The 21,878-nt window shown below is 51.2% G+C and overlaps 1 protein-coding gene across 1 annotated transcript in view; it reads left to right on the plus strand.

Moving 5' to 3' along the window:
• The first annotated feature begins 270 nt into the window (after positions 1-270).
• The window catches only part of adgrg4a (adhesion G protein-coupled receptor G4a), a 77,110-nt gene continuing 55,502 nt past the window's right edge, over positions 271-21,878 (plus strand). Inside the window, exons 1-5 of the mRNA XM_087992300.1 lie at positions 271-316; positions 3,846-3,884; positions 6,709-7,140; positions 12,610-12,689; positions 17,289-17,356. Coding sequence (XP_087848426.1) covers positions 271-316; positions 3,846-3,884; positions 6,709-7,140; positions 12,610-12,689; positions 17,289-17,356 — 665 coding nt within the window. The remainder of the gene's footprint in view (positions 317-3,845; positions 3,885-6,708; positions 7,141-12,609; positions 12,690-17,288; positions 17,357-21,878) is intronic.

The raw sequence follows: 21,878 nt of genomic DNA on the forward strand, positions 1-21,878 counted from the left end.
TTCCTACCTCTGTGATATCCATGTCTCCGTAATGGCCACAACATCATAGTTCCAAGTACTGATCCATGTTCTAAGTTCATCACCTGGCACCTCTTGTGTTAAAATAGACATGCTTCAACCCATCGCACTGACTGCACCTTTGCCCTATCACCTGTCCATCCCTCCTCACAGACTCTCTGCCCAGAGTATCTGCCTGTTTACTACCTACTCCATCATCTGATCTGTAGCTATGGTTCCCAACCCCCTGCCAATCTAGTTTAAACTCTCACAATGAGTTTGAGCAACCCTCCTGCCCAGGATATTGGTGTCCCATCAGGTAAGGTGCAACCCATCCTTCTCGTACAGGTCCCAACTTCCCCAGAAGGTATCCCAATGATCCACACGTCTGAAGCCCTCCCTCTTACACCAGCCCTGAGGCCACTTGTTCATCTATTCGTTCAGTGTCTGTTTCTAGCCTCACTCACCCAAGACACTGGTAGCAATCCTGAGATTACCACTCTACTTGAGCTGCCTTTTAGCTTCCAACCTCACTCTTCATATTCACTTTTCAGGTCCTCATCCCTTTAATTAGCTATGTCATTGGTACCGATGTGTACCACAACTTCTGGCTCCCTTCTCTCCCCCTTAGGAATCCTGTAGACTCTATCAGAAACCTCCGTGACCCTGGCACCCTGGAGGCAACATACCATCTGGGAGTCTTGTTCGTGACCACCGAATCTCCTGTCTGTTCCTCTAACCATTGAATCTCCTATCACTATCACTCTCCTATTCTCCCCCCTTCCCTTCTGAGCCACAGAGACCTGGCCACTGAGGCTTTCCCCTGGTAGGCTCCCCACCCCCCCCAACAGTATCCAAAACGGTATACTTATTATTGAGGGGAATGGCCACAGGGGGTCCCTACACTGTCTGCCTCTTCCCATTTCCTCTCCTGGTGGTCACCCAGCTCCCTTTATCCTGTAACTTAGGTGTGACTGCCTCCCTATAACTCCTATAGGGATAGACAGAGAAGGAGCCGAGAGAGACAGAGAGACAGAGAGAGAGAGAGAGACAGAGCTGAAAATGTGTTGCTGGAAAAGCGCAGCAGATCAAGCAGCATCCAAGGAACAGGAGAATCGACGTTTCAGGCCCTTCATCAGGAATGAGGCTTGTGGGCAGGGGGGCTGAGAGATAAATGGGAGGGGGTGGGGTTAGGGGGTAAAGTGGCTAAGAATGCGATTGGTAGATGAAGGTGGAGAAGAAGGTGATAGGTCAGAGAGGGGGTGGAGCAGATAGATGGGAAAGGTGTTAGACAGGTCAGGAGGGTGGTGCCGAGTTGGATGCTTAGGACTGGGATAATTTGGAGGGAGGGGGAATGAGGAAACTGTTGAAATCCACATTTATCCCATGTGGTGCAGGGTCCCAAGGCTGAATATGAGGCGTTCTTCATCCAGGTGTTGGGTGGTAACGGTTTGGTGATGGAGAAGGCCCAGGACCTGCATGTCCTTGGTGGAGTGGGAGGGGGAGTTGAAGTGTTCAGCCACGGGGCGGTGAGGTTGATGGGGTGCAAGTGTCCCAGAGGTATTCCCTGAAATGATTTGCAAGAAGGCGTCTTGTTTTCCCAATATAGAGGAGACCACAGTGGGAGCAATGGATACTATAGATGGATGACAGTAGAGGTACAGGTAAATTTCTGTCAGGATCCTTTGGGGCCTTAGACAGAGGTGAGGGGAGTGGTGTGGGTGTACGTTTTGCACATCTTACGGTGGCAGGGAAAGGTGCCAGAAGAGGGATGTGGGCTGGTGGGGGTTGTGGACCTGATGGGGGAGTCGCGATGGGAATGACCTCTCCGGAATGCTGATGGGGTGGGATGGGAAATATATCTCTGGTGGTGGGGTCTGTTTGTAGGTGGCAGAACTGGCGGAGGATGATGCGAGGTATGCGGAGGTTGGTGAGATGGAAGGTGAGGACCAGGGAGGTTCTGTCCTTGTTGTGTTGGGAGGGGTGGGGTTCAATGGCAGGGGTGTGGGAAGTGGAGGAGATGTGCTGGAGGGCATCGTCAACCACGTGGGAAGGGAAATTGCGACCTTGGAAGAAGGAGGCCATCTGGGATTTTCTGAGGTGGAATTGGTCATCCTGGGAACAGATGCAGCAGAGGTGGAGGAGTTGGGAATAAAGCATGGAGTTTTTACAGGAGGTAGGCTGGGAGGAGATGTGGTCTAGGTAGCTGTGGGAGACGGTGGGCTGAGAGGAGATGTAGTCTAGGTAGCTGTGGGAGTCGGTGGGCTGAGAGGAGATGTGGTCTAGGTAGCTGTGGGAGTCGGTGGGCTGGGAGGAGATGTTCATGGTTAGTCGGTCGCCGGAGATGGTGTTGGAGGTCTAGGAAGGGGAGGGAGGTGTCTGAGATGGTCCAGGTGCATTTAAGGTTGGGGTGGAAGGTGTTGGAAAAGTGGATGGACTGTTCAATCTCCTGGTGGGAGCACGAGGCAGCGCCGATACAGTCATCAATATAGCGGAGGAACAGGTTGGGGGTGGTGCCGGTGTAACTGTGGAAGATAGATTGTTCCGCGTACCTGACAAAGAGGCAGGCATAGCTGGGTCCCTTGCAGGTGTTCATGGCTACCCCTTTGGTTTGGAGGAAATGGGAGGATTGGAAGGAGAAGTTGTTGAGGGTGGGGACCAGTTCAGCCAGGCAGATGAGGGTGTCAGTGGAAGGGAAATGGTTGGGACGGCGTGAGAGGAAGAAACGGAGGGCTTTGAGACGTTTGTCGTGGCGGATGTCCATGGTGAAGGTGAGGCGTTAGGGGCCGGTGTAATGAGAATCTTGGAAGAGGTGAAAGGTGTGAGTGGTGTCCTGAACATAGGTGAGGAGGTCCTGGACCAAGGGGGACAGGACGGTGTCAAGGTATGCAGAGATATGTTCGGTAGAGCAGGAGCAGGCTGAGACGATAGGTCAACTGGGGTAATCAGGTTTGTGAATTTTGGGTAGGAGAAAGAACTGGGCAGTGCGGGGTTTCTGGACTGAGGTTGGAGGCTGTGGATGGGAGATCCCCAGAGGTGATGAGGTTGTGGCTGGTCTGGGAGATGATGATTTGGTGATGGGAGGTGAGGTCATGGTCGAGGGGACAGCAGCAGGAGTGGTCTCTTTAGCAGTGTAGAGGTCGGTGCGCCAAATTACCACTGCACCCTCCATTTCTGCAGGTTTGATGGCAATTAGATTAGAGTAGATTCCCTACAGTGTGGAAACAGGCCCTTTGGCCCAACAAGTCCACACCGACATTCCGAAGAGTAACCCACCCAGACCCATTTTCCTAACACTATGGGTAATTTAGCATGGCCAATTCCCCTGGCCTGCACATCTTTGGATTGTGGGAGGAAACCGGAGCACCCGGAGGAAACCCACGCAGACACGGGGAGAACGTGCAAACTCCACACACAGTCACCCGAGGCTGGAATCGAACCTGGGACCCTGGTGCTGTGAGGCAGCAGTGCTAACCTCTGAGCCACCGTGCAACGATGTTGGGTTGGAGTGGAGGAGGTGGTAGGCTATACATTGCCAGAGCAAGAGGTTGGAGTGGGTGAGGGGGGTGGGCAGGTTGAGGTGGCTAATATCACGGCAGCAGTTGGAAATGAAGAGGTCGGGGAGGGGATAACAGACCACCGCGGGCTGTCCAGGTGGATGGGATGTGTTGGGGCAGGAGAAGGGGAAGGGGTCCTCAGAGGTTGGGCGGAGGTGGGGGCGGTGGAAGAAATGTTCAATGTCATTTATCCGGGAGCGTAGGGAGATGAAGGTGAGGCTGTTGATTGTTTGAATGAATTCTGACTTGTGCAGGACCATTAATTTTTTTTTCTGTTTTCTTCTGCTTCAGCTAATGTATCAAGCACTCCAACATCTCCCTCTCCAACAGGTAAATCCAAGGACAATTCCAGCTGACTTGCCTCTCTTTGACTGTTTGGTTCTGGCTTTCCCTGAGAATTGTAGAGAATAACAATCGGGTTGTCAAAGCTGAAAGGATCGCAGTCATCAGGACAGTTAGCAAGAATACCAATGCTTGGAAAATGCTGATATTAGTACTGTATGGCAGGAGCGGCAATTTGGCAGGTTGACTTTGATTGGGAGAGGCAGTGCTATGGAGAAATTACAAGTTCATGATGACTAACAGTTAGCTTCTAAGCTTTGTTTAATTTGTCGGGTTGGTCGGGTTGGCTGTTGCCTTTTTGGTGAATACAAGACAAAATGTCACTTTTCCCAGCAATAAGACATCTCCCATCTTTACTTTTGAACCAAACTCTTTCTCTTCCATTGCATGTTGTCTGTTGATTCCTGTTGTGGGACCACCGTTAACTCTTCCCATTATCCTCTTCCTGGAAGTGTGGATCACTGGTGAGCCAGTTCCTGTTGGTTTCTAACTGCCTTTGCCTTTGAGGCTCTCTGGGCCATTTCCAGAGGGGTCTGGAGTCACATGTAGGCCAGCCCAGGAAGGAGGGCAGATTCCTTCCCAGAAGGACATTTGGATTTTTATGACAATTGATGGTCACTGTTAATAAAGATTTCCAACTTCACATTTTGTTTGGGGTTGAAGCTATACCCTCATACATTAGCCCTCCCAGGCCAGTGACATTGCCACTATCCCTTGGTTTGATTCTTTGAAGACAGATGTTAGGCAGTGAATCATCCAAAACCATCCTCCAACAGCCTCAGCAGTTATTTCCCAACTTTGATTGGTCCACTCTGTCCCCAGTGGCGTGGGCGTCTTTGGTAATGGGCTGTGGAATTTGGAGTTGCCCTGGAGACTGTGGGAAGAAGAGGCCCCACCCTACACTCCTCTGTGGAGAGGGACGGAGGGAGGGATGGGGGTGATGCGGAGGGGGGAGGAGGAGTCCAACAGGACCATGGCCTAACATCTCCCAACCAGACCCTAACCACCTGAAATCTCATGGAAACAAGGTGCAGAGGGGCTGGGAGGGGGTAGGGTGGGGGTGTGTATGACCCATCCATTCAAAACTCTTCATTGGTCATTGAATGGCCACTTAATTGCCTCCTCTCCCTGCCGTCATTGTAGCTGCCATGGGGAGGGGAAGGGTAAATGGTGTGGCATTTAAGGTGGAGGAGCAGAGGGATCTTGGGGTCTATGTACATAGATCTTTGAAAGTTGCCACTCAGGTGGATAGAGCTTGTAAGAAGGCCTATGGTGTATTAGCGTTCATTAGCAGAGGGATTGAATTCAAGAGTCGTGAAGTGATGTTACAGCTGTACAGGACTTTGGTTAGGCCACATTTGGAGTACTGTGTGTAGTTCTGGTCGCCTCACTTTAGGAAAGATGTGGAAGCTTTGGAGAGGGTGCAGAGAAGATTTACCAGGATGTTGCCTGGAATGGAGAATAGGTCGTACGAGGATAGGTTGAGAGTGCTAGGCCTTTTCTCATTGGAACGGAGAAGGATGAGGGTTGACTTGATAGAGGTTTATAAGATGATCAGGGGAATAGATAGAGTAGACAGTCAGAGACTTTTTCCCCGGGTACAACAGAGTGTTACAAGGGGACATAAATTTAAGGTGAAGGGTGGAAGGCATAGGGGGGATGTCAGGGGTGGGTTCTTTACCCAGAGAGTGGTGGGGCATGTGCGCTGCCTGTGGGAGTGGTAGAGTCAGAATCTTTGGTGACCTTTAAGTGGCAATTGGATAGGTACATGGATGGGTGCTTAAGCTAGGACAAATGTTCGGCACAACATTGTGGGCTGAAGGGCCTGTTCTGTGCTGTATTGTTCTATGTTCTATGTTCTATGTTCTACCCCATGAATAAACACCATTACTCCTTTCCTCCCTCCACGTTTAGCTTCTCAAACCCAGATCTCCACCTTCCCTCTCCCCACTGGGATCCCTGTTCTGGGCCCCATGGTTGTAATTCCAACAGTGACCACCTTTCCAAGATGGCACTGATGAGTCCACTGAGCTGTCCAGTGTCTGATTGGCTGGTAGTTCTCTAAGGATGGGATGAGGTTCAGTCTGCATTCCCAGTAACGTAACCCTCAATGCTGCAGGATTCATTCGGACCAATCAGTCGGAAACCCAGTGAATATTTAGCCCGGTGAGGATCCACATTGTTCTGTGGAAACCAGTCCCAACATTTAGCTCCACCCATTGCTCCAATCACACTGGCCAATGACCCACTGACCCTCTGATCATCTGACCCACTGACCTCCTGTGCAAATGGACTGCAGCGGTTCAAGAAGACAGCTCACCCCCACGTTCTCAAGGGGCAACTAGGGATGGGCAATAAATACTGGGCCCAACCAGTGCTGCCCACATCCCACAAGTGAATAAAAGAAATGGCAATTGCTCGACTTCAGGAGCAGTCCCTGAGCTGTAAGGAATGGACTGACATGAGATGTGAGTGTGTTCCTTTCCTTCACTAATGGGAGGCTGGTCTCATTAATATGTGTTACAATTCCTTCAGCCACAGTCACTGTCCAGGACAGAGCTTCCTCACTCACTGCTGAGGTTTCACTGGCCCCCCTCGGAGAATGGTCGCTTTCCCATTAGTTTACACTTTTTATGGTTCTCAGCTGATTCCATAATTCCACTTCATCTAGAATCTTCCACAGAATAAGATCTACATAAATTTGTTTAACGAATATTCAATGTTTATTTTCCAAAACAATCCTGCAAATTATGGTGTCTTGTTTTCTTCCTTGAATTTACAAAATTAACTTTAATTTTACATTGCTCCTCAGACCCCATCACTTCTCCAACTCCCTCAGAGAAGACCACCTCATCCTCAACTCCCTCAGGAAGGACCACCTCATCCTCAACTCCCTCAGAGAGGACCACCTCATCCTCAACTCCCTCGGAGAGGACCACCTCATCCCCAACTCCCTCAGAAAGGACAACCTCATCCTCAACTCCCTCGGAGAGGACAACCTCATCCTCAACTCCCTCGGAGAGGACCACCTCATCCTCAACTCCCTCGGAGAGGACCACCTCATCCCCAACTCCATCACAAAGGACCACCTCATCCCCAACTCCCTCAGGAAGGACCACCTCATCCTCAACTGCCTCGGAAAGAACCATGTCATCTTCACCCTCCGAGATCTTCACAAGTTCACACCCAACATCAGTCATTGTACCATCATTGACCACGTCTCCTGTGTCATCAATATACCAAGGTATTAGTGAAAAATGTTCTGATTTATAGTACTTTTATAAATTGAGTTCCAATTTAATAGAAAGAAATCTCCAAACCATTTACTCTACCCCATGACTGATCTGGGAAGATGACTATGATACTGCAATGAATGAGGGGATAGACAGTGGTCAAAGAATAACGCCCCTAAAACGATGGTGGTCCAATTGAATCCAGCTGATCTACAAATTGACATGATGAAGCTGTTAGGTTTACAGGAAAAACCTCACCCAGCTCAGTCAGATCCTTGAGGGACGTGGTCAGTGAGATTGTTGACACATTGGTTTTAATTTTCTAGAATTCATTTGATTCCGAGAAGGGTCCATTAGATTGTAAAATCACAAATGTAATTTGTTTGTTCAAAAAGAGAGGACCATAGAGAAAGCAGGAAACTACATGTCAATTATCTTAACACAGACACAGGGAAAATGTTTGAAGCTATAATTAAAGATGTATAGCAGGGCACTAGGAAAGGTTGAAGCTAATCAAGCAGTGCCAACATAGTTATGTTTTATTCGCTTGTGGGATGTGGGTGTCCTTGGCTGGGTTCTCATTGATAGCCCGTCCCTAGTTGCCCCCCCCTTGAGAAGGTGGGGGTGAGCTGCCTTCTTGAACCACTGCAGTCCATGTGCTGTAGGTTGACCCACAATGCTCTTAGGGAGGGAATTCCAGGATTCTGACCCAATGACTGTGAAGGAACGGTGGTATATTTCTAAGTCAGGATGGTGAGTGGCTCGGAAGGGAAATTGCAGGGGATAGTGTTCCCAAGTATCTGCTGCCCTTGTCCTTCTAGATGGAAGTGGTGATGGGTTTGGAAGGTGCTGAGTCAGGATCTTTGGTGAATTTCTGCAGAGCATCTTATCGATAGTACACACTGCTGCCACTGAGCACCCGTGGTGGAGGGAGGGGATGTTTGTGGTTGTGGTGCTGATCAAGCGGCTGCTTTGTCCTGGATGGTGTCAAGCTTCTTGAATGTTGTTGGAGCTGCCCCCATCCAGGCAAGTGGGGAGTATTCCATCACACTCCTGACTTGTGCCTTGTAGATGGTGGACAGGCTTTGAGGAGTTAGGAGGTGAGTTACTCACCGCAGTGTCCCTAGTCTCTGACCTTCTCTTGTAGCCACTGTGTTTATGTGGTGAGTCCATTCGAGTATCTAGTTCATGGTAACCCCCAGGATGTTGACAGTGGGGGATTCAGTGTTGGGAACACCATTGAATGGCATGGAATGTCAAGATTCTCTTTTACTGGAGATGGCCATTGTCTGGCATTTGTGTGGCATGAATTGCCACTTGTCAGCCCAGGCCTGGATATTGTCCAGATCTTGTTGCATTTGAACATGGACTGCTTCAGTATCTGAGGAAACGAGTTTTTTTTTAGATTAGATTACAGTGTGGAAACAGGCCCTTCGGCCCAACAAGTCCACACCGACCCGCCGAAGTGAAACCCACCCATACCCCTACATTTACCCCTTACCTAACACTACAGACAATTTAGCATGGCCAATTCACCTGACCTGCACATCTTTGGACTGTGGGAGGAAACCGGAGCACCCGGAGGAAACCCACGCAGACACGGGGAGAATGTGCAAACTCCACACAATCAGTCGCCTGAGGCGGGAATTGAACCCGGGTCTCTGGCGCTGTGAGGCAGTAGTGCTAACCACTGTGCCACTGTGCCACCGTGCCACCCAGTTCTGTGAGAGAGAAATCATGTTTAACTAATTTATTAACATTCTTTGAGGGAGTAACACACTGTAAATAGAGGAGAACTGGTAGATGGACTAAGTTATTGCAACAACCAAAAACCCAGAGTGAGGGGAGAGCATTTTGGATTGGGTAGAGGATTAGCTGCCAAAGAGGGGAAACAGAGTTGGGTCATGTTTCAGGTTGATGAAATGTTACGAGTGGTGTGTCACATGAATTGGTGCTGGGACCTCAACTGCTTATAGTTTCTATCAGCTACCTAACTGCAGGAATAGAAGGTACAGTTATCACATTTACTAATGACACAAAGCTGGGCAGAATATAAGTTGTTCAAAGGACACAGGTGACGTGAAATATAGAATGAAGTGGGGAAATGTGAAATAGTCCACTCCAGCAGGAAGAGAGCAAACAAAGCACATTATCTTAGGCAGAGCATTCCAAATTTACACAACCCTCTGAGAAAAACATCTCCCTTCCTCTCTCCCCTGGAAGGGCCACCCCTAATTTGGAAACAATCCCCTCTAGTTCTGGATTGACCCACAAGGATAAGCATTCTTTCCATGTCCGCCTTGTCAAGATCATTCAGGATCTTGTATGCTTCCATCAAGTCATCCTTTATTCTCCTAAACTCCAATGGAAACAAGCCACCCTGTCCAACCTTTCCTCATACATTGACCCATTCATTCCAGATATTAATCTAGCAAACCTCTGAACCACTTCCAAAGTTTTAAAATCTTCCTTAAATGTGGAGATCAAAACTGCACCAAGTATTCAAGATGTGGTCTCACCAACACCCTGTATAACTGAAGCAGAGCATCTTTTGTTTTATGTTCAGTTCTTGTACTAAAAGATAATATCCCATTAACTGCCTTGATTACACGATGTACCTGCATGCTAACAAACACCTAAATCTCTCTGCACCTCGACATTCTTTTGTCACTCTCTAGTTAAGTAATATTCACTTGACAGTAAGAATAATTTCACGTTTTCCCACTCCATCTGGCATATGTCTGCCTGGTCAACGTATCTGTATCTGTCTGCAGCTTCCTTCATATTGTCTTTGCAATATGTTTTCCTATTTTGATCGCGTCTGTGAATTTAGCTGCCATGCCTTTGCTCTCTCAACTAAGACATTGAGCTAATTGTAAATATTGAGGGTTCCCTGCAGGATCCCACTCATGACATCCTGTCAATTATTTATACATACTCTTCATCTTCTTGTCAGCTGTGATCCACCTATAACTGCTCACAAAACAAAGCTTTTCACTGTACTGAGGTACGTGACCATAATAAATCAAATTAAATCTTATAGCCTGCTAGCAGCCAAACTTGTTTTTGTGTGAATATGTTGCTCTTGACACATTATAAGCATTTATTTTCCACGGTGGCTCAGTGGTTAGCACTGCTGCCTCACAGCGCCAGGGACCCAGGTTCGATTCCAGCCTCAGGCGACTGTCTGTGTGGAGTTTGCACGTTCTCCCCGTGTCTGCGTGGGTTTCCTCCCACAGTCCAAAGATGTGCAGGTCAGGGTGAATTGGCCATGCTAAATTGCCCATAGTGTTCAGGGGTGTGTCGGTTAGGTGCTTTAGTCAGGGGTAAATATAGGGTAGGGGGAGTAGGACTGGGTGGGCTACTCCTTGGCGGGTCGGTGTGGACTGGTTGGGCCGAAGGGCCTGTTTCCACACTGTAGGGATTGTATTGATTCTAATTACCTTTGATATGGCACCTTCTGAAAATCTAAGTGCACTAAGTCTCCAAGAGCCTGTTACTAATAAAGATATAGAATACAGAGGAAGCCCTTTGGCCCATCAATTCTGTCCCACCAAAACTATACCGTAATCTCACTCTCTAGCACAGGTTGGGTTTGACCCCACACCTTAACAGCTTCATCATGTCAGTTTATAGAATATTGACTTTACTGATTGTTTTCCTTTCTCAGACTTGTAAACACTCTTGCTTTCTGGTTTTACATTTCTCGCTCACTTTTCCTCTGTTTGATTTTACCTTTCATCATTCTCTGCTGCTCTTTATATTCCGAACGTGCCTCTGATCTGCCCCTCACCAAGAGGCAAGTAGATGCTCTTTCCTTCAGCTTGATGTTTTCTCCAAATGCTTTCATTTACCATGAGCAGTAGCTTCTCCACTTGGGAAGGTGTCGTTTTGATAGAAATATATTTATTCTGAGAATTTAGAAATATCCTCTCACATGTTTCCTGTTGCTTCTCTCATGAACTATCTCTAAGCCTAATATCTACAAATATAGATCAACAAAACCAGAGACTCCTGAAAGTGCAGATAGAGGCCACGCAGGTTATTAAGCCTGTCCACATCCCACCCTCCCCTGAACTCCACATTTACCAGGGTGAATCCACCTGGTCACCTCAGCCTGACTCAGTTCACATCACTCTAGATGGAAGTCCTTATCTTCACTCCCAGACCCTCTCTCAGAGCCACTCTCAGAGTTACTCTCAGAGTTACTCTCTTTCAAACTGGAATCAAGTTTAACCCTATTGTGTTTGGTGTTATCTGGGGGCGTTTATTCTGAGGTTATTAATTAATTCTGTCACATTCCCCAGTCCCAAGTCTAATAGAACCTGCTCTCTCTCTCTCTCGCTCTTTCGCTCTCGCTCTCTCGGTTCCAGAACAAACTGCTCTAAGAAACCATCCCAAAGATGCTCAGCAAACCCATCCAGCCAATCATTATTCACATGGCTATTCCAGTTAATACGGAGATTAGAATTTCCTGTGATTATCGCCAGTCTTTATAATAGAATAGACAATAGCAGTTGGCCATTTGGCCCTTTAAGCCTGTGATATCACAAGCATTCAATATTTCTACCTGGACATTTCATCCTACACTACGGTTTCTGTCAGAGTTTGTGGATCATTCCCTCCCATTCTATTCTGTACCTCCTAACAGGTAGCTGTATGTCTGATCCAGTGTAATGTGGATAAGGATGGTGTCTTTACCTTGATAACAGGAACTGAATGGTGGGGTGTTATTTAAATGGTGATAGATTGGGAAATATCGATGTATATTTGGACCTTGGTACATACATCGCAGGAAATGTAGGTACAGCGAGCTGGTAGGAAGGAAAATGCAATGGGAGCTGTCATTGTAACAGGGTTTGATAACAGCAGCAGGAAATCTTCCTGCTGGTGTACAGTGGGCCCACTCGCTGTGTACTGTGCACAGTATTGTTTCTTTACCCATGAGAGGGTGTACTCACATCAAGGGACCGTTCACTAGATTGATTCCTGTATTGGCAGGTTTGTTGCAGGAGCAGAGGGTGTGTTTACAGGGTCTGTATTCACTGGAGTTCAGAAGAATGCAAGGAGATCTTACTGAAATGTATAAAATTCTGACAGGGCTGGACAGACTAGATGCAGGGATGATACTGCCCCTAGTTGAGGGGCCCAGAACAAGGGGTCAAAATCAGGATTGGATCTCAATCTCTAAATCATTTGGGACTGAGATGAGGTGAAATGTCTTCACGCAGAGGCCGGTGATCCTGTGGAATTCTCTACCACAAAATGCTGTGGAGGTGAGGTCACTGAACATATTTAAGAGAAATATACTTACATTTCTCGCCATTAAAGGTATGAAGGAGTCTGGGGAGACGTTGGAAATTTGGTGTTGAGTTGGAGAATCATATTAAATGGCAGGACAGGCTCAGTGGGGTGAATGGCCTCTGATGTTAGCTAGTCTTTGAGAAACAGAGAAACAAACACTTTGCTTTTTGTTTCAGTGCATTTCTTCAGGACTTTGATGTCATTCAGTTCCGTGAACCTCGGATCGGACAATATCTGGAATGTTACAGAAAGTTGGGTAAGTGTATACAAACACAGCAACACCTCACGCAGTGAGTAACGCCCAAGAGAACACAGCAGACACTGAGTCCCCAAGGACACATCATTCCCGAGTAACAGACAGGCCCCTGCGCTGACTGGAAAACACACCGACTAAAGTCAACGCCTTCCCAACACCTTCAGAACTAGAAATCAATCCAGAAACACACACTTGGGGCAGTCACGATGAACAATTTACTTTACATTGTCGTTAAACTCCTCCAGAGTCAATCTTGCTCATTAATAAAGGACTCTCTATCCTTACTCTTTCTGGCCTACCTCGGGGGGTGGGGGGTGGGGGTGTGGCGTGTGCGGGGGGGGGGGGGGGGGGGGGGTGCATGGGGGTGGGGAATGTACACAATTTGTATTCAGCATTTTTCCCATCATCCCTGTCCCTTCAAACTTCTTCACATTAATACACTTCCCCAACACCTCCCCCACTCTCCCCAACACCTCCCCCACTCTCCCCCACACCTCCCCTACCCTCCCCAGCCCACCCCACAAGCCCCCACACCTTTCCCACTCCTCCCCACACCCCTCACACCTTCCCCATGCGCCCCCACACCTTCCCCACTCCCCCTCACACCTTCCCCACTCCCCCTCACACCTTCCCCACTCCTCCCACACCTTCCCCACTCGCCCCCACACCTTCCCCACTCGCCCCCACACCTTCCCCACACCTTCCCCACTCCCCCTCACACCTTTCCCACTCCTCCCACACCTTCCCCACTCCCCCTCACACCTTCCCCACTACCCCCCACACCTTCCCCACCCTCCCCCACACCTTCCCCACTCCTCCCACACCTTCCCCACCTTCCCCACCCTCCCCATCACCTTCCCCACCCTCCCCCATGCCTTCCCCACTCCCCCCACACCTACCCCACCCTTCTTCTCCCCTCCCTCACACCAATTCTCAGCAGGTCACAGGAGCAGGGGCCAATTGCGCCCTTTAACCCCCCCCCACACTCCACCCCCACCCTCATGTCCCACAATCCACGCCCACCCCCACCCCCCACCCCCACCCCCAACCCCCAGCCCCACCCCAACTCCACACCTCTCCACTCCCCTCACATCTTCCCCACTCCCCTCACATCTTCCCCACTCCCCCCACACCTTCCCACTTCACTCACCCCACACCTTCCCCACCCTCCCCCACCCCCACCCCCAACCCCCAGCCCCACCCCCAACTCCACACCTCTCCACTCCCCTCACATCTTCCCCACTACCCTCACATCTTCCCCACTCCCCTCACTCCCCCCCACACCTCCCCTACCCTCCCCCGCCCACCCCACCCTCCCCCACACGTTCCCCACCCTCCCCCACACCTTCCCCACTCCTCCCACACCTTCCCCACTATCCCTCACACCTCTCCCACACTCCCCCACACCTTCCCCACTCCCCCCACACCTTCCCCACTCCCCCCACACCTTCCCCACTCCTCCCCACACCTTCCCCACTCCTCCCCACACCCCTCACACGTTCCCCACTCCCCCCACACCTTCCCCACTCCTCCCCACACCCCTCACACCTTCCCCACTCGCCCCCCACACCTTCCCCACTCCTCCCACACCTTCCCCACTCCCCCTCACACCTTCCCCACTCTCCCTCACACCTTCCCCACTCCTCCCACACCTTCCCCACTCGCCCCCACACCTTGCCCACACACCTTCCCCACACCTTCCCCACTCGCCCCCACACGTTCCCCACTCCCCCTCACACCTTCCCCACTCCTCCCAAACCTCCCACTCCCCCCCACACCTTCCCCACCCTCTCCCACACCTTCCCCACTCCTCCCACACCTTCCCCACCTTTCCCACACCCCTCACACATTCCCCACTCCCCCCACACCTTCCCCACTCCTCCCCACACCCCTCACACCTTCCCCACCCTCTCCCACACCTTCCCCACTCCTCCCACACCTTCCCCACCTTTCCCACACCCCTCACACATTCCCCACTCCCCCCACACCTTCCCCACTCCTCCCCACACCCCCCACACCTTCCCCACTCCTCCCACACCTTCCCCACTATCCCTCACACCTCTCCCACACTCCCCCACACCTTCCCCACTCCCCCCACACCTTCCCCACTCCCCCCACACCTTCCCCAATCCTCCCCACACCTTCCCCACTCCTCCCCACACCCCTCACACGTTCCCCACTCCCCCCACACCTTCCCCACTCCTCCCCACACCCCTCACACCTTCCCCACTCGCCCCCCACACCTTCCCCACTCCTCCCACACCTTCCCCACTCCCCCTCACACCTTCCCCACTCTCCCTCACACCTTCCCAACTCCTCCCACACCTTCCCCACTCGCCCCCACACCTTCCCCACTCGCCCCCACACCTTCCCCACACCTTCCCCACTCGCCCCCACACGTTCCCCACTCCCCCTCACACCTTCCCCACTCCTCCCACACCTTCCCCACTCCCCCTCACACCTTCCCCACTCCCCCCACACCTTCCCCACCCTCCCCCACACCTTCCCCACCTTCCCCACTCCCCCCATCACCGTCCCCACCCTCCCCCACACCTTCCCCACTCCCCCCACACCTACCCCACCCTTCTTCTCCCGTCCCCCACACCAATTCTCAGCAGGTCACAGGCCAATTGCACCCTTTAACCCCCCCCACACTCCATCCCCACCCTCATGTCCCACAATCCACGCCCACCCTCACCCCCCACCCCCACCCACAATCCCCAGCCCCACCCCCAACTCCACACCTCTCCACTCCCCTCACATCTTCCCCACTCCCCTCACATCTTCCCCACTCCCCCCACACCTTCCCCACTCCCCTCACCCCCCCCCACACCTTCCCCACCCTCCCCCACCCCCACCCCCAACCCCCAGCCCCACCCCCAACTCCACACCTCTCCACTCCCCTCACATCTTCCCCACTCCCCTCACATCTTCCCCACTCCCCCCACACCTTCCCCACTCCCCTCACTCCCCCCCACACCTCCCCTACCCTCCCCCGCCCACCCCACCCTCCCCCACACCTTCCCCACCCTCCCCCACACGTTCCCCACCCTCCCCCACACCTTCCCCACTCCTCCCACACCTTCCTCACTCCCCCTCACACCTCTCCCACACTCCCCCACACCTTCCCCACTCCCCCCACACCTTCCCCACTCCCCCCACACCTTCCCCACTCCTCCCACACCTTCCTCACTCCCCCTCACACCTCTCCCACACTCCCCCATACCTTCCCCACTCCCCCCACACCTTCCCCACTCCTCCCCACACCTTCCCCACTCCTCCCCACACCTTCCCCACTCCTCCCCACACCCCTCACACGTTCCCCACTCCCCCCACACCTTCCCCACTCCTCCCCACACCTTCCCCACTCCTCCCCACACCCCTCACACGTTCCCCACTCCCCCCACACCTTCCCCACTCCTCCCCACACCCCTCACACGTTCCCCACTCGCCCCCACACCTTCCCCACTCCTCCCACACCTTCCCCACTTGCCCTCACACTTTCCCCACTCCCCCTCACACCTTCCCCACTCCTCCCACACCTTCCCCACTCCCCTCCACACCTTCCCCATCCTCCCCCACACCTTCCTCACTCCTCCCACACCTTCCCCACCCTCCCCCACATCTTCCCCACTCCCCCCCACACCTACCCCACCCTTCTTCTCCCCTCCCCCACACCAATTCTCAGCAGGTCACAGGAGCAGGGGCCAATTGCACCCTTTAACCCCCCCACACTCCACCCCCACCCTCATGTCCCACAATCCACGCCCACCCCCAACCCCCAGCCCCACCCCCAACTCCACACCTCTCCACTCCCCTCACATCTTCCCCACTCCCCTCACATCTTCCCCACTTCCCCCACACCTTCCCCACTCCCCTCACTCCCCCCACACCTTCCCCACTCCCCTCACTCCCCCCACACCTTCCCCACTCCCCCCGCACCTTTCCCACTCCCCCCCAATTTCCCCACCCTCCCCCACACCTTCCCTATTCCCCCCACACCTTCCCCACCCTCCCCCACACCTTCCCCACACCTTCCCCACACCTACCCCACACCTACCCCACCCTCCCCCACACCTACCCCATCACCTTCCCCACCCTCCCCCACACTTTCCCCACTCCCCCCACACCTACCCCACCCTTCCTCTCCCCTCCCTCACACCGATTCTCAGCAAGTCACAGGAGCAGGGGCCAATTGCACCCTTTAACCCCCCCCCACACTCCACCCCCACCCTCATGTCCCACAATCCACCCCCACCCTCCACCCCGACTCCCCCACTCCCCCACTCCCCCAATCCCCAACCCCACCCCCAACTGTCAACCTCCTCACAGATCCTCAGTTGTCGTGGAGACTCAGGGCTGAGGCCAGATGTACCTTTTGATAATTTGATCTTCAAAATACCATTAAACAACAACATTAAAAAGGTCAGAGTTTTCTCATCCTCCAGCCCACTCAGTGTGACCCTCTGTCCTGTCACTGAGTTTTGAGCTTATTCTGCCTCTGGGTTTAGTCCCCTGTGGACAGTAATGGACAGTAATGTTTCAAACACTGTCATCTCTTCCTGATCACTCACATTTCATCCCAACTGTCTTCCTCAGCTAAAGTCAACCTTCAACACTGAAGACCTTCAGCTGCTGGATGTGATAACCTTAGAGACTGAACACAGGTCAGTGTCTGGACAAACCCACAGCCATCAGGGACCCACTTGTTGGCACCATATCTACTGAGGAGACAAAGCTAGTTGGGAGAGTCAGCTTTGAACAGGAGATAAGGAGCTTACAAAGGGAAATGGAGAGGTCAAGGGAATAGACAAAGATCTGGCAAACAGAATACAATGTGGAAAAGTGAGACATTGTCTATTTTGGGAGAAAGAAATATAAAAGCATATTACCCAAACAGCGAGAGGGTGCAGAGCTGTGACATGCAGAGGTCTGGGTATCCTGCTGCATGAATCACACAAGGTTAGTCTGCAAGTACTGCAAGTAATCAGGAAAACTGAGAGAAAGTGATGGTTTATTGTGGAGGGAATTGAATATAAGAGAAGGGAGCTCATACTTCAGTTACACAGGGCAGAGGTGAGACCTATCTGGGGTTCCATGTAAAACACTGGTCACTGTACTGACAGAGGGGCAATTAAAACATAAAACATGGAACAGTGCAGCACAGAGCAAGCGTTTCAGCCCACCTTAACTGTGCTAACCACAATACCATTCTGAACTCATCTCACCTTCCTGCAATGGTCCGTATCTGTCTGTTCATGTCTCTGACTAAATGTATCTTAAACATTGCTATTGTATCTGTTTCTGTCATTTCCGCTGACAGTGCGTTCCACTCTCTGTAAAACAAACTTGCCTTGCACATCTCCACTGAACTTTTCCCCTTTCACCTTATACCTATGCTCCCGATGTTTCATCTTTCCATTCTGGGAAAAAGACTCCAACTATGCATGTGTCCATGCCTCTCATTATTACGTCAGGATCCCCCCAGCCTCTGAAGCTCTAGTGAAAGCAGTCCAAATTTATCCACCCTCTCCTATAGCCAATACACTCCAATCCAGGCAGCCTCCTGGTAAACCTGTAAGTCTGTCCAAAGCCTCCACATCCTTCTGGTCACATGGTGACCAGAGCTGCACACAATACTCCAAAGGTGGCCTAATGAAAGTTTTATACAGCTGACATACCAACTTTTGTACTCAGTGTCCCAACGACCGAAGGCAAGCATGACATACACCTTCTTTACTATGTTGCTGTTTTCAGGGAACTGGACTTGCACCCCGAGATCTCTCTGTATATCCGTGCCCCTGTATACCCCAAGATCCCTCTGTATTCAAAGTTTGTGCGAAGATTTGTAGCTCGGGTGCTCGTTGTTGTGGTTCTGTTCGCCGAGCTGGAAGTTTTTGTTGCAAACGTTTCGTCCCCTGGCTAGGCGACATCATCAGTGCTTGGGAGCCTCCTGCGAAGCGCTTCTTTGATGTTTCCTCCGGTGTTTATAGTGGTCTGTCCCTGCCGCTTCCGGTTGTCAGTTTCAGCTGTCCGCTGTAGTGGTCGGTATATTGGGTCCAGGTCGATGTGTTTGTTGATGGAGTTTGTGGATGAATGCCATGCCTCTAGGAATTCCCTGGCTGTTCTCTGTCTGGCTTGCCCTATGATAGTAGTGTTGTCCCAGTCGAATTCATGTTGCTTGTTGTCTGCGTGTGTGGCTACTAAGGATAGCTGGTCGTGTCGTTTCGTGGCTAGTTGATGATCATATATGCGGATTGTTAGCTGTCTTCCTGTTTGTCCTATATAGTGTTTAGTGCAGTCCTTGCATGGTATTTTGTACACTACATTCGTCTTGCTCATGTTCTCACCAGAACGAAGGACCCGATACCCAGCATATACAGATCCCTCTGTATATCCATTCTCCTGTATATCCCGAGATCCCTCTGTATATCCATTCTCCTGTATATCCAGAGATCCCTCTGTATATCCGTGCCCCTGTATACCCCGAGATCGCTCTGTATATCCATTCTCCTGTATATCCCGAGATCCCTCTGTATATCCATGCTCCTGTATATCCCGAGATCCCTCTGTATATCCATGCTCATGTATATCCCGAGATCCCTCTGTATATCCATGCCCCTGTATACCCCGAGATCCCTCTGTATATCCGTGCCCCTGTATACCCCGAGATCCCTCTGTATATCCATGCCCCTGTATACCCCGAGATCCCTCTGTATATCCATGCCCCTGTATACCCTGAGATCCCTCTGTATATCCATGCTCCTGTATACCCTGAGATCCCTCTGTATATCCATTCTCCTGTATACCCTGAGATCCCTCTGTATATCCATGCTCCTGTATATCCCGAGATCCCTCTGTATATCCATGCCCCTGTATACCCCGAGATCCCTCTGTATATCCATTCTCCTGTATATCCCGAGATCCCTCTGTATATCCATGCTCCTGTATACCCTGAGATCCCACTGTATATCCATTCTCCTGTATATCCCGAGATCCCTCTGTATATCCATTCTCCTGTATATCCCGAGATCCCTCTGTATATCCATGCTCCTGTATACCCCGAGATCCCTCTGTATATCCATGCCCCTGTATACCCCGAGATCCCTCTGTATATCCATGCTCCTGTGTACCCCGAGATCCCTCTGTATATCCATGCTCCTGTATACCCCGAGATCCCTCTGTATATCCATGCTCCTGTATACCCCGAGATCCCTCTGTATATCCGTGCCCCTGTATACCCCGAGATCCCTCTGTATATCCGTGCCCCTGTATATCCCGAGATCCCTCTGTATATCCGTGCCCCTGTATACCCTGAGATCCCTCTGTATATCCGTGCCCCTGTATACCCTGAGATCCCTCTGTATATCCGTGCCCCTATATACCCTGAGATCCCTCTGTATATCCGTGCTCCTGTATATCCCGAGATCCCTCTGTATATCCGTGCCCCTGTATACCCCGGGATCCCTCTGTATATCCGTGCCCCTGTATACCCCGAGATCCCTCTGTATATCCGTGCCCCTGAATACCCCGAGATCCCTCTGTTTATCCGTGCCCCTGTATACCCCGAGATCCCTCTGTTTCTCCGTGCCCCTGAATACCCCGAGATCCCTCTGTTTATCCGTGCCCCTGTATACCCCGAGATCCCTCTGTTTCTCCGTGCCCCTGTATACCCCGAGATCCCTCTGTTTATCCGTGCCCCTGTATACCCCGAGATCCCTCTGTTTCTCCGTGCCCCTGTATACCCCGAGATCCCTCTGTATATCCGTGCCCCTGTATACCCCGAGATCCCTCTGTATATCCGTGCCCCTGTATACCCCGAGATACCTATGTATATCCGTGCCCCTGTATACCCCGAGATCCCTCTGTATATCCGTGCCCCTGTATACCCCGAGATCCCTCTGTTTATCCGTGCCCCTGTATACCCCGAGATCCCTCTGTTTCTCCGTGCCCCTGTATACCCCGTGATCCCTCTGTATATCCATGCCCCTGTATACCCCGAGATCCCTCTGTATATCCATGCCCCTGTATACCCCGAGATCCCTCTGTATATCCATGCTCCTGTATACCCCGAGATCCCTCTGTATATCCATGCCCCTGTATACCCCGAGATCCCTCTGTATATCCGTACTCCAAAGGGTCCTGCCAATTACTGTATACTCTCCTCTTCCATCTGACCTCCCAAAATGCATCACTCACATTCGTCTGGATTAAACTCCATCTGCCGTTTCTCTGTCTAACTTTTCAGCTGATCTAATTCTGCTGTTTCCTTTAATAACCTTCCTCACCATCCCCAACTCTATCAATGTTTGCATCTTCTGCAAACTCTTGAATCAAACCACTTATACTTTCATACAAATCATTTTATATTTTACAAACAACACTGTTCCCAGTACTTGCTGGGAACACCACTAGTCCCAGGCCTCCAGTCAGAAAAACACCCCTTCACACTACCTCCTTTCTGCTGTGACCAAGCCTACCTTGTCAAATGCTTTAGTAAAGTCCATGTAGATCACACCCACTGCCCTGCTCTCATCGATCATTGTCATCACTTCCTCAGAAGACTCAATCAGATTTGTGAGAGAAGACCTTCCCTGTTTAAAGCCACTCTGACTATCCGGAATCAGTCATGTTTTTCCCAAATATGAATCTATCCTGTCCCTAAGTATCTACTGCCCCTATCACTGAGTTAAGGATCACCAGCCTATAATTTCCTGACTTATTCCTGTTGCCCTTCTTGAACAGAGGAACAACACTCTCCAGTGTTCCCGGACCCTGTCTGTGTCTAGTTGATCTCATTGGGGTTTCACACAATTTGATAATTTGTGATGACTTAGGGAACAGTGGGGCACAATGATGGCCATTCTTGTCTGAGTTAAACCCCACCAATAGCCTGTGTAAACCTGAGGCTATGGCATAGTGGTAGGCAGTTATCTGCATGTGTGCTGTTCAGGGAGGAGTGGTGCTGAGTGAGTATGTGTTCCTGGGGATCTGGAGCACGGTGAGAGTTTGGTGCAGAGGGGAAGCAGTGTGTTTCACTTTCCCCTCTGTGTGCTTCATTGTTCATCAGGAACAGGCTGCAGAGCAGTTGGTATTCTTTGATATCAAGCATTTTCCATAAGGCCATAAGACATAGGAGCGGAAGTAAGGCCATTCGGCCCATCGAGTCCACTCCGTCATTCAATCATG

The sequence above is a fragment of the Chiloscyllium plagiosum genome, unplaced genomic scaffold, assembly GCF_037043375.1.
Source record: "Chiloscyllium plagiosum isolate Xiang-an unplaced genomic scaffold, Cpla_swu_hap1 HiC_scaffold_11, whole genome shotgun sequence".
Taxonomy (NCBI): Eukaryota; Metazoa; Chordata; class Chondrichthyes; order Orectolobiformes; family Hemiscylliidae; genus Chiloscyllium; species Chiloscyllium plagiosum.